Here is a 12902-nt window from a genome sequence, read left to right on the forward strand (position 1 = left end):
GCGTCTTTGGCAGAGTGAAGTTGACCAAAAGCTAAGCAAAAATCTGTATTTAGGTGAAAATGGCCAAATTGGCAGATTCGTGGTTTTGGCGTGGTAGCGACGATATAATCTCAGGTATATTTTCGGAAAAATAAAAATTACTTTAATGGTTTTGGGTGCGAATGTACCATGTGTACATTCAGCTTCAGAATTTTTTTTCAGATTAACATCGTGAATGTATGATATTGAAAATTTAACTACTAATTTGAATGAAATGGGGTTAAATAATAAAACCAGCATTTTTTTCTTTCTACACAACCTTTTTATATATATATATATATATTTATTTATAATATATACAATAGAACAACATACTCCTTAACATATTTATTAAAAACTTTAATCTTTTATGAACATCTATACATATAAATATTGAGATGGTTTTTATTTTTTATTACATTCCTTACAATTGCCACTGACCAAAATATTAAAAATAAAAATTTTTAATTATCACCAAAATTTGAAAGCCAGGGCATAGTTGGCCACTATCATCCTGTAAATCAAACTAATCGTATTCAAAACAGCTGTTTCCTCTTTACTGTACACTTGGTAACAATTTTTGAAGAACTCTGCAGATAATTAAAATTTGGTTGCACTATTTTTTTTTTTTTTTTAGTTCTTTAAACACAAAAGAAAACATAAGTGTTTACATGTTTTTGTTATTTATTATAATTAAAAGTGTAGTTATTGTGTTCCCAACAGTGTTGTAACAACAACAAAAAGAAAAAGAAAAATACAAAAAAACAAATTTTAACAAATTTCAAAAATTTTTTTATCTTCATAAAAGTAAGAGGGTGTCCGTTCCTTTTTCGTTTTTATTTATTTTTTTTTTAATTTTAATTGTTTTACTTTTATTGCAGTAATTTGTTGTCAGTGACCTGTCTCTCTCGTAAACAATTTCCTCAGTCTTTTTAAGTCCAGCTTTTATTTTTTATTTATTTTTTTTTGTAACAAATAAAAAGATTTTGGAAATTGGATTTTTTTTCTGTTTTTTCTTTTCAAGAGAACGGCCATTTTTTTTTTTTTTTTTTTTTTGCTTTTAATGCGTACTCGTTTGATGTATAGTTGACTTGTGATGATAGTTGACCAATCGCCTGCCAACCAAGTATTTATCATTCTTTATATGTTCGTATAATTTTGCAAATTGTCTTATTTGTAATGTAATCAGACCGCAGACAACAACCAGTAATAGAACAGATGGATAAATCCTACGTGCAACTACCACTTGCACGAAATTATTTGAAACAAATAATGGCACCACACTGTGGGCAATGGCGTATGGTACGGCCAGGGCAATGGCCAGCGCTGAAATTACTGGTAGAGCTAGTTCCATTACTACGAACCTGAAAACAAAAAAAAAAAAAAAAAAAAAAAAAAAAAAAAAAAAAAAAAAAAGACAAGCTTTTAGCTTACGTTTATTGTTTAGAAACTTAGCAATAAATCTACCAGACATTCATTTGTCGTAAAAAAAAACTACTCAAACGAAGAATCACTTTATAAAACGGATTTTTCTCATTTTTATTGAAATTTTTCTTAGAAAAATTCGTCTTAGGGTGTGCGTTCCACTAAGCGTTCCACAACGATCGAAATGTACCTTCTTCAGCCGTTCCATATGGACGACCGCGGTCGTAGTGGTTGTGGCGAAAACGTCACAAATGACGTCATTATTTTCGCTCACGCGAAGCTCACAACGCCCCCTCCCCCCACCTTAAGAGCTGGGTCTCTGAGTGGGCGTTCAGAAATTTAGAAAGCGCAATTTTTAAAAGCAAAGATGGCGACCGAAAAAATTATATGTATCATGTAAATGAAAGTATTATCTCATGTAAATAATTGAATGTGTTTCTCAAAAGTCTAAAAATAGAAATAAAATGAAAAATTACTAAATCACTGAATAACGATCAATTACACTTTGATAGTTAATAATATGTGGCCTAAGTTTTCGCTTTTCAATAATTTCGATTTTGTAAAATTGCATTCCACTCTTCATCGGAACTAGATGAAGAACTTCCTAAAGCATTATTACGTTGCATTAATAAATATCCTACTGTTGCCACAAAAGACATTTTAATTTTATTTAAACGTAAATTTTATAAATGTAATATCAAAAATTGAATTATATATATATTTAATATAAGTCAGCTTTACCAATAATTAATAAAGTTTATTATAACTGCTTATAAACGGGGTTAAAATTTAAAAAACAACCTCTTCAAGCTTCTGACTCGTATTTTCGAGGTCGCCATTTGTAATGTTTACATGAACGGTTGAAACGCTCCGTAGTCCCCATTCCACTTGAGTTTTCTATTGTAACATTCGCAAGTGCAAGTGGAACGGGCAAAACCGCGGTTCGTTGTGATCGTTGTGAGCGCTTAGTGGAACGCACCCTTAAGAGTGTTTATTAGAGACTCAGCAACTGGGTACGTAACAGAAATTTTTATTGCTGGGGCTGTCCTTTCTAAACAAACAACTTGGCCAGGGCCACACACTTACTTAAGATGCATATTACGTAGTCCATCTCTGTAGACTCTTTCAATGGCGTGTCTGAGTGCCCATTCTGGACCCATCATGGTTACTGCGCACACTATTTTGGTATAGAGCACGCCTAGAGCCCAATCTTGCCATAACCATAATACCGGCGTCTGATCAAGTGGCACTCGCAACGGCATAACTACCACCAATTCCAATAGTAGACCAGACAGTAGTGGTATTACAACTGTTCCAACAAAAATATAAAATATTAGGTTTTTTAAAACACATTTTTTTTGTAGATTTTGGAAATGAATTTTTACTAAACTAATTAACTAAACATTACATATGGTTCCCCAAAAATTCTAGTATGAAAATGATGCACTTAAATAAACACATATATATATAAATAATATTTTATTACATACTGACCAATGAGAAGAAACGTGGCGATAAAAGATTTAGCTGCTACCAAGAGCCAATTATAGAGCATATCTGTGACAGCTCGACGACCTTGAGGCAACCAGCTGAGTATAAAGGTGACCGCTCTTGCTGTCACCCAACATATATAGGTACCACAGGCGGCCGTATAAAGTTCGTGTACAGGGCCAACACTTCCGGTGCTGGTGACTTGTGGGTAATGTACCATTACCTGTGTGGAAATAATTTAGAAATATTTGTTTTGATAGCCAGATAAAATTGATTTTCCTAAAGGAAATTAATCAGTCTATTAGTTTCAAGCTTAGCATTATAATACAGTACAACCTCGATTAACCGAGATTCGGATTAACCGGGATCATGTTGAGTCAACATGAGAACACGTGGATCGGTGCTGAAACAATAGTTAATTTTCGGTGGCGACAGGAAATTTTTTTGTCTTCCGACGTAACATAATTGTAGGCGTGGCAGCAACTCTTTTATATCTGATTTTCTTCAAATGTCATACAGAGGGTGTTCATTTTAAGACGGCTCAAATGCATTTCATGCTTAAATGGTTTAACTGAGCAAAAAATGGTAAAGGAAAAATTTGTTGTCCGTCACTTCTAGTTTCAGAATATGTGACTTGATTTTAGATTCCTGCCTGCATACGCGGCCGACGCGCGACCAAAAGTGAAGGTACGCAGTTGACCCCCATTTTCATATACACAGTTTTAAAGAGTATAAAAAGTTATTAAAGAAACCGGAAACCGCAATTCGATATCTTCAAAATTAAAAGTGCTAGGCCATTTCAAAATCTGGTATTTATTAATCATATTTCAATTTTTTAACTTGTTATCAAAGAGAAAGAAGAGCTCTGCGATAGGTCATTTTTATGTATTTTTTCATCCTCTTTCTACTAAAAAATTGCCAAGGCAGTAAAGCTAGTATTTTTCTTAATATCGTGAAATTAGTCGTTTTCCGAGTGATTCTTCTAAGAAAAATCACATGTTAAGAGCTTTAGATGTTCTCAACCACACACAAAATGGCTAAAAATTAATTTTACTTCTGTTACAAACAAGAAGGTTTAATAATTATTTGGTAATTTTGGAAGAGTTGCGTTTAATTACCAAAAAAATTGGAAACCTCCTGCCACATATTTAAGTGTTCAATATCTTTCAAGTAAAGGATCAAACTTATTCCTTAATTTATCAAATAATGCACTTTACTCAACTTGTAAAGCATGTACTGTGCCTCCAAAGGTGCCTCCTCAGATACAGAGAGCAGTTGATAACCTCCTGGCTAACCTGGCTTGCGTTTTTTTCCTCTACCATTTTTTGCTCAGATTAATCGTTTAAGCATGAAATGCATTTGAGCCGTCTTAAAATGAACACCCTGTATATGCATGTATGTATGTAAAAACCCAAAATATGGTGCAATTAGTGCTAAATTTCTTGGGATTTACCACGGTCTTACAAAAGACCATGGGATTTACGTGTCGTAAATGGTTGATTTTCAACTTCACGGTTATATGTAATACAGTTTTTATGGAAAATTACCGGCATTATTTTAATCTTCCCAGAGAGCAGCCTAATCTCAAGCTAGTCTTCAGTTTTAATCAGTTCCGTCCCACAGAAAACATCTTTCGTTTGCCCCGTTCGGTCGAATTTTTATTTCACTTACGCAATGGAATCCGTTAAGAAAACTGGTACTAAACGTAAACGTATACACCCGTATAATACATACATACTTATATACATATGTACATTCATATGTACAAATGTATTATGTAATACTGTGTATTCGATTTAACCGGGAGTTCAGTTTTCCGGGGTGGGTATAGCCGGAGGTCAGCCCGGTTAATCGAGGTAGTAGTGTATAAGAATTTCGCCATTTTTTTTAAACTCAGCTCTTCTCTAGTTCAAGTAATATATCAGGGATGCTGTACTAACCAACTCTGATGATTACTAATGCATTTATGTAGAACTTTACAGCAGGTAAACTTGAAATGAGTTAGTCATATTTTACGTACTCAAGACGCAAAATGGTCGAAAATATTAAAATAACACTCATAAGAAGGAAAAGAAGCCCGAGGCAGAGCTGGCACCAAGAAATGTGAGTAAAATTTTCCAGATAAATTTGTAAATGGCTTTTTTGTGATAAAATACTTAATAAATAACTAATATCCACAAAATACTCACCTTCCTGCCAAGAAATACGGGCACAGTGAGTGCAACCAGCGAGACAACCACCAATGAACAACACACCAACACAACCAAACAGAGCAGTCTTAGTGGAAACAGTCTTGGTCTGATATACGGTTGAAATCCTGTAGGACCACCTCTTTGGAAAAGTGCATGATGAGCGGCGCCCAGGTCGACACCGCGTCCAACACCGCCCACAGCTGCCGCCGGCGGTTCATCCAGTGGGGCAGGAGGAGCAGCGGCGCCGGCGGGTGCTTGTTGAGCCTGTTGGGCACCATTGCCGGCAGGCGGACTGTCACCCAGAAGATAGGATTTAATATCAAGTAGATAGGATACGGCCAAACACCAGACTCTTATCAGTGCTTTCAGCCAGGCCCGTGTGTGCGATTGTTCCAACAATGCTGGCAAGATCACCTTAAAACAAAGATAAAATATTACAAGTTGAAATCATTACCACCTGTAACTGGATAAAATTAAAGTTAAGTCCTTCCACATCCATAAACTGACACAGAAGGAAATTGTACAGGTAAAATTTACATCACGAGACATTCATTTAGTCAATGTTTCCAATATTTATGCCCAATAGACCTAACTAAGGCATTTTCATACTTTGGCAACAGCATGTCTCCTCAAATTAATTATATTCACTTTCTCGTATTAGATAAGGGAAGGATGCGATCCTATCCAATTGTCTATTTGGAATTTCCGCCGGAAATGTCCGTATTGATGTTCACTAAATGCAAAAAAAGTTGTTTCTGTAGAAAATATGTTTGTATTTGAACTAAATATCTCAAAAAAAAAAAAGTTAAAACAATTAACTTTAAACTAAGTTCATTATAATATTGCCAGGGTTGCTTCTAAGAAATGGTTTAGGAAGGCTTTATTACTTCATAAGATGTGTGGTTTTTGTGACTTATATATAAAATATATTGTTAAAATTTCCCAGTGTGATAAAAGTTCCAAAACCTAAAATACCATTTTAATTTTTTTTTTTTTTTAAACTTTATACGTTGATCGAAAGTTTGTGAAGTTATAAGTTGAATAAAATATGTTTCAACAAAAATTACCTGAAGAAGTAACAGTTCTAATGATAGTTCATTGACTTGAGCTTCAGTCTGCATAGCCACCACATATGGAAGGAAATTTGGAAACATATATCTGGAATGAGAGAAAGAGACAACGCGTTAGTCATAATTCACTTTTTTGCACGACAGGTAAACAGAGTGAAGAAAATTGTGAACTACCTTAGAATCCTGATTGGAAGCCACAGCATCAGAATAACAGCTGAACCAAAAATCACTGCAGACGAGACAAGTCTTCTTATATGTCTAATTATTGGTAAGTGAATCATTTCCTGTAAAATATAAAAAAAAAATAATTGATTTTAGCTCTTATAAAAAAGCAAAACAAAAAACAAAATCTAGAAAATGTAGCTTACCTGTATCGGACTAAAATCTGGATCATTCAAATTTCTAAGAAACCACAGTACACCTGGTCTTAGAACTTCCCTCAACAGTAATATGAACGATGCGAAATAATAAACATATACCATGCCGACTAACCAATGTATGAACATGGACGTACCGGGCGCTAATCTAAACGAAGCTTCCCGATCTCTGAGCGTAGCGTCAAACAATGACAAACTGCAGATATCCAACCACCAGCCACAGACCAATGGCAGTACTCCAATTTCCACCACAGACAGTAAAGATACCTGTGGGTACATTTTTTTTTTTTTTGTAGATTAAAAGCGATTATTATAATAACAATAATACAAAGGTGAATCATTTCCATTTCATGTACCTTAACTACAACGTAACAATGGCCAAGAATTCTTCTTGATTTGACTAGACTCAGGAGAGCCGCAAGAGAGTGCAGCGCAACTAAACAGATTCCAATTACGCAATATCCAAACAGAGTAGTCACTAAACCTGAACAATAAAGTATAAGTATTGTTTACATTTTCATTATCATTTTTTTTCATAACCTTATTGGGGGGGGGGGGGCTTTCACACCAATTTTTGCAATCAAGAAATATTGATACACATGAAATGCAGACATAAGGAAAACTTTTCACCCTCTCTTAACCACAATCTTATGAGAGATGTAATATTGCGTTCAAGCAGAATTTCCGACTTTGAGGATTCACTGTTAGTATTTGGTCTCATGTCCAAAATTAATATTTAGACCAATTAGACAGAGAAAAAATAGAGTGTGGAGGGATTATGGGTACAATTTTACTTAAATCCTTAAAATCATACCAAAATCAAATAAAAATAAAGTTCTTCTTATGTACAAGTGGATAATTTATATTCTATCTGTATTTTTTCTATCACTCATTGACACAAAAGCAATTTAAATGCTATCTATAAACTTTAGTTTGATCATTACAGTTCTAAAACACAAATGACGACAAATGCTTTTGTAGTATATTTGAAATAAAGCAAAAGTGTTTACAAAATATCAAATAAAATGTATAATTTTATTCATATTTTGTTTGTTAAAAAAAAATCGACAACCCAAAGCAAATAACCATATTTAGATTTTTTTTTCAGATAAAACACACTTTTGTTCAGGTTTTGTTCAGTTATGTTTGTAAAAAGAGACTTCCATAGCACTTGTTTTGTCCCGTTTTACCCGTTAAGCCAACTGAATTTTAAAGATGTTTAGTTTTGAAAATATTCAGTTTAAAATTTTTAAACTTATCTCTTGTGCAAATGGGCATTAGTGACCCAAGAGCTAGTACTAAAAAAAAATGAACAAAATTTGACCCACGTCTCAAAAAGGTTCGCCATCCCTAATTTAGGAGTTTATTATAATAATAAAAAGGGAGAAAAAATAATATTATCGTAAAATGTAAAAGAATAATAAAGTTATTTAAGGATGTCAGTGAACTGTTTAAAGATGGTCTAGAGTTGAGTAATATTCAGCATCCAAGTATTTGAGAGCAATTCAGGATATAAATTATTCAATATTTTTTTATGAATAGGTTTTGAAAAAAAATACGAAATCGAGATTACCTTGAAAATGTGAAGCATTGACATGTTGTTTTACTCCTAACGCTACAACTGCAAGCTGCCCCATGTGATATGGACAAAAGGCAAATACTAGAATGAAGAGTGTATTTAAGGATACTACCCAGAAAACGTGCTCTAAAAATACTAAAGAACCATCTAATCCTAAAAGTCTTTCCCATGTAAGCTCTTCTGCTGCTCTGTCCCACTCCAATGGATTCCAATCACCACCACCCATACCGTCTACGGCTCCTTCACCGCCGCCAACTACTTCCTCGTTGATAGGTTCCAAAAGGTTGTTGTTTTGCTGTTGCTGAAGATGTTGTTGTAGTTGTTGTTGTGCGGCTGCAAAAGCCAGAGCTGCATTGCCGGCGGCGGCAGGTTGCGCTGCAACAGCCTGGCCGCCGACTGCATCCGCTCCTCCACCTCCACCTCCTCCACCGGCTGCAGCAGCTCCTTGTTGAACGCCACCCTGCTGTTGTTGTTCCGGCTCTAGCCAATCTGGACCTCCGCCATGAAGGATTTGTTCTCGTAACCATACTAGTCCAATAAAGGCGAACAAAGTACAGGTGACCACAAAACATCCATGGAAAATGTCTGAGCCAATGTTCTCTGTGGAGAGCATATCAAGCGGTAGTGTCAAAATCTGGGAAAAAAAAGCAAAAACAGAGCGTAAAAAGCTTTTTCCTTTTTTACCCCCAAGGTATAGAAACACATATATACAATAATAATTAATAGAGAAAATCAAATAACTAACAGAATCTACTGAGCCATTAAAAAGACATCTGTATATTCTGCAAGCAGTAAGTGGTACGATACCCAGCCAAGCTATGGCCACCAGGGTATAATGCAACCAGTATTTAACGGCTGTCGCTATAGAAGATAGCAGGCCGCCCGCCACGTCTCTTATAGGCAGTCTTCGTGGCATGTCTGGCGAATAGATTGGTGTGAAAGAAAATCGATGGCCACATAATTCGCAAAACTCTTTGTGACTGTATCTGTTAAAGAAAACAAAACAAAAGTAAATATTTTTATGTAAATGAAGTCAGTCTTGAACCACTACGGATATACAAAAATAATAATATAAATGAGGAAATTGTACAAAAATGTTAATTAATTAATTCATTAATCCTAAAAGAAGAAAGATTTTTGCCCATTTCAGTTTTAATTAGAAATTATGAGGCATAATTTCATAAATGAGGCAAATTATTTCGTATTTCTCCAAGTCATACTATAAACAAAATTTAACCACAAAAGTAATCACAATCGATTTAATTCGATCAGGCACCATCGAATTAGTACATTACTATTATAAACATGGCGTACACAGTGAATCTAAGTGCTCATTAATATTTTATGAAATTCTGTTCAAAGATTAAATTAAAGTAAAAACAAAAAATACGAAATAATGAAACTAATTAAAAAAATATATAAACAACTGGGTACACAAATATTTTGCAGAATAAAATTTTGGACATCATTAAAAAAATTGTTTCTGTTTTTTTACGATGATTACCTTTTATCGTAAAAAATGAGACATTCTAAACACATCCTGCGGTTCTATTAGATAAGTGATGCAATATTTTTTTTTATCATTGAAAATGTGGTCAAGATTGACAGTATTAGACAATGTGACTGATTTTACACGTCGTAGACCACTGTTTTTTTGTTTTTCATTCAACATCAGGGGCTTATAAATCAGTTTAGGTAAATAATTTTACTTTAAATAAGTTTCAGTACTCTTGCTGACTGAGTGACAGAAGAGTTACATAGTGAGTATTTGAACTAATTAAAATGTTATTTGAACAGAGTAAATGAAAGCAAGCATAAATTCAAGGTTTTGCATGTTTTAAGCACAAGTAAATATATATATATTTTTTTTTAGAATTATTGAAGTTGGTAGCCCTGTTAAGAAACTTATTGGAAGTCAAATCAAATACTTTACACCAAACTGATTCAGCAATCTTCTCGATAAAGGCTGAAAAATGTAAACAGGTTAGGAATTTTAAAAAATCGTGTCAGCTGTGGCAAATAAATCCAGCGTTTTTTTTTTTAAACATTATGCATACCAGAAACAAATTTAAAGATAAATGATACTTTGTAATTTTTTTTTTTTTTTTGAAAGCTAAGGATTTTACTTAAATTGATTTAGATTACATTTAAAAAATAAATAAAACTATAAAAATAATATTACCTCATCCATTGTACGAGACATTCTTGATGAATCCATTTAATTGAACCTGTACAAATACATGGATGAAACAATGGCCTATCAGCAGTGCCCTCAGATCGACAAACTCTGCAAATGTCACCACTTGCACCGTCTTCCATAACTCCAGCTCACAATACTTCACCGAAAAAAAAAAGCTTCTGCAACTGCAAGCAAATTAACTGCAACTTTAATAAGGATTTCATCAATTTTTAGAAATTAAAAAAAAAAAAATCATATAATGATGCAATTATAAATTTATTTTAAATCGGCTGATGTTTATTTAGGTTGCTATGGTAAATTTAAGTTCGAAAAATGTTATCATCATTATAATTAGGAAAACAAATTAAATTTGTAACATCATTTTTTTTTTATTAATGGATTTTAAAAAAGATTATTTAGGTTTATTTTAACATCCCACAATTGAAAAATGCATAAAACTATTAAGATGCGCGTAACATTCTGTACATAACCAAGACAGATTTGGTTAATTTTCCCGGCTATTTATTATTTCCTGGTACCACATACCATTACGCCATTTCCTCACAACTAATAGTTTTTTACCAATTTCCATCCAGATAACTGTAAGTTGGTTGTAAAAATTCATGCCTTTATTTTTTTTTAACTATAGCAAAATAATTTATAAACGACAGAGATTGGCACAGAATCAACAACGTATTCCCCACATTGTTTACACAATAGTGGCCCTAACGATTTAGGAAATCACAAGTCTTTCTTTCTTGTTAAAATTTACAATGACAAAAAAAAAAAACATGCTGGTTTTGCCTGAAAAATAGTCAAGTAAATATCAAGAAAATTCTAAAAAACTTTTCTCATTGTTAAGAGGCCCGGGCAGCAGAGTTTATTTCATAAAATAGAAATGGCGAAATCTAAGGAATAGGTAGAAATCTCCAAATGCCTAACTTAACATATAGGAAGATGGTCCTAGGTCGTCGATTTGGCTATATCTATCTATTGTTGAATTGCGTTCTCTACATGTCAAAGTTGTATGGAACATAGCAAAGCACCAGATTTGGTTGCCAACTAAACCAATGGGAAAAAGCCTTCCATTGTAAGATGATCGCGCATTATATCTTGATCACTTACGATCGCCTAGGTCCTAGCACCCTACCAATGGACATTAATTGCATCCTCTGCAGCTGAGAATCTTTTGTTACGGAATTACGTAAGCAGTTTCAACTTTAGGTCTAATTGAGATTCTTCAGGCTCTGGTTTGAGACGTTTTAATCACACAATATAATATGATATATTAGGATATAACATAGCGTTTAGAAATACATTAAATCAATTTTGTAGCCTTTTAAAGCGACAATTCTATTATTAAAACAAATCTGAACCTAAAATATTTTGAACGTATTCAATACGTAAAAAGCTAGATTTTCTTTTACTACATATTCTTCTACTTCGTATTATTTCAATTTCATATTGTTTTAATTTAGATGATCAAAAAGCTGTTACTTGTTTTTAATTTTTAAAGAATAGAGGAGTATATTCAAATACAGTGGATCCACACATTGTTTGGTCAATGCAAGATCCCAAAAACCAAACGCAGATGCTACAGAAATTCATGTTCAAGTTCATGTGCTCAAGAATTATGTATTCTTGTGTGTAAATGCAAATACTTCTGAGAAATTGTTCCACATTTCACACAGCTGAAGAAAGCACAAATAACGCCGAGTCATACGTTTTCTGTTGCACTCTCTATTAAATATTATTTCTTTTCCATTTAACTTTATTTCACTTTACATGCTTCCTAAATCATAATAATGGATTAACACTGTATGAAAAGAAAAATATGAAATACAACCATTTTGGTGTCTTAAAAGTTAAATTACCTTTTAATTTAATGCAAGAATATTTTCTGCTTCTACTAAAATTAAACTGTTAAACATAATTTTACATAAGTTACTAAAATGAAATAATTCGAATAAAAGGTTTATTTTGTAGGGATGTTTAATACACCATATATTAATCTTCGTTTTATGTTTCATTTAATTTTTAAGACAAATTATTTCTAACAGGCTATTAAAAGCAAAAAGGTTACTAAAAGAAAAAGGGAAAATACTTTTCAAGGATAATGAATGTTATGTGCGCTCATTAATAAAAAAAAAAAGTCTAGCAACAATTATTATTTTTTAAATTAACAATTAATTTAGCGTAACATAAATTTCAGTGAATCAGAAACTATTTACTTTTCTATTTTCAACATAAAACATAATAAATACTTTTTATGGTTAATGTAAAATGTTGAAATGGCGATCTAAAAAAATCAAGGAAAATGAAAACAAAGAAAATCCAAAATACTCACATTCAGAAGTCAAAGATTAATCATTTTGTATGAATAACAAAAAAATCTGCTAACATAAGCACTAAACATGTTTATTATTTCAAAACTCAAAAAATTATAATTAATTAAATGTGTTTATTCCAAAAATGAAAGTAACCTAAGATAGTTTATTATCAGAAACTTGGGACTAGCAGCTGCACTCACAAGTTACCGTGAATAAGTAATATGCGCAAGCGCCAGTATAT

General features: G+C 33.0%; 1 protein-coding gene and 1 long non-coding RNA gene across 3 annotated transcripts; one reads left to right on the forward strand and one right to left on the reverse strand.

The window, feature by feature from the left end:
• Positions 1-1052: 1052 nt before the first annotated feature.
• On the reverse strand, positions 1053-12879 carry LOC141446226 (E3 ubiquitin-protein ligase MARCHF6). 2 transcript variants are annotated; one of them, XM_074112733.1, is made up of 12 exons: positions 12679-12879; positions 10335-10516; positions 8898-9138; positions 8147-8786; positions 6930-7057; positions 6565-6840; positions 6371-6480; positions 6194-6284; positions 5124-5540; positions 2938-3157; positions 2530-2752; positions 1053-1382 (listed from the first exon to the last, which is right to left on the reverse strand). In XM_074112733.1, the coding sequence occupies exons 2-12, from the start codon at positions 10469-10471 to the stop codon at positions 1079-1081; spliced, it is 2787 nt and encodes a 928-aa protein (XP_073968834.1). In that variant the 5' UTR covers positions 10472-10516; positions 12679-12879; the 3' UTR covers positions 1053-1078. The 2 variants fall into 2 exon arrangements, with proteins under 2 accessions (XP_073968834.1, XP_073968835.1); XM_074112734.1 differs by lacking the exon at positions 12679-12879 and having other exon boundaries at positions 10335-10537.
• LOC141446232 (uncharacterized) lies at positions 9778-10516 on the forward strand. The gene is made up of 2 exons (XR_012453584.1): positions 9778-9912; positions 10026-10516. It is a non-coding gene; the product is annotated as an uncharacterized lncRNA (long non-coding RNA).
• Positions 12880-12902: the final 23 nt, after the last annotated feature.

This window comes from Rhodnius prolixus, unplaced genomic scaffold, assembly GCF_049639745.1.
Source record: "Rhodnius prolixus isolate KJV_2025 unplaced genomic scaffold, Rpr scaffold_1, whole genome shotgun sequence".
NCBI lineage: Eukaryota > Metazoa > Arthropoda > Insecta > Hemiptera > Reduviidae > Rhodnius > Rhodnius prolixus.

Coding starts and splice junctions, on each gene's coding strand:
- LOC141446226 (XM_074112733.1), bottom strand. CDS start 10,471: ATGGAAGACGGTGCAAGTGGTGACATTTGCAGAGTTTGTCGATCTGAG. Junction 9,139..10,334: donor TGTCTCGTACAATGGATGAG/GTAATATTATTT, acceptor TTTCTTTAACAG/ATACAGTCACAAAGAGTTTT. Junction 6,841..6,929: donor ATTGTTACGTTGTAGTTAAG/GTACATGAAATG, acceptor ATGTACCCACAG/GTATCTTTACTGTCTGTGGT.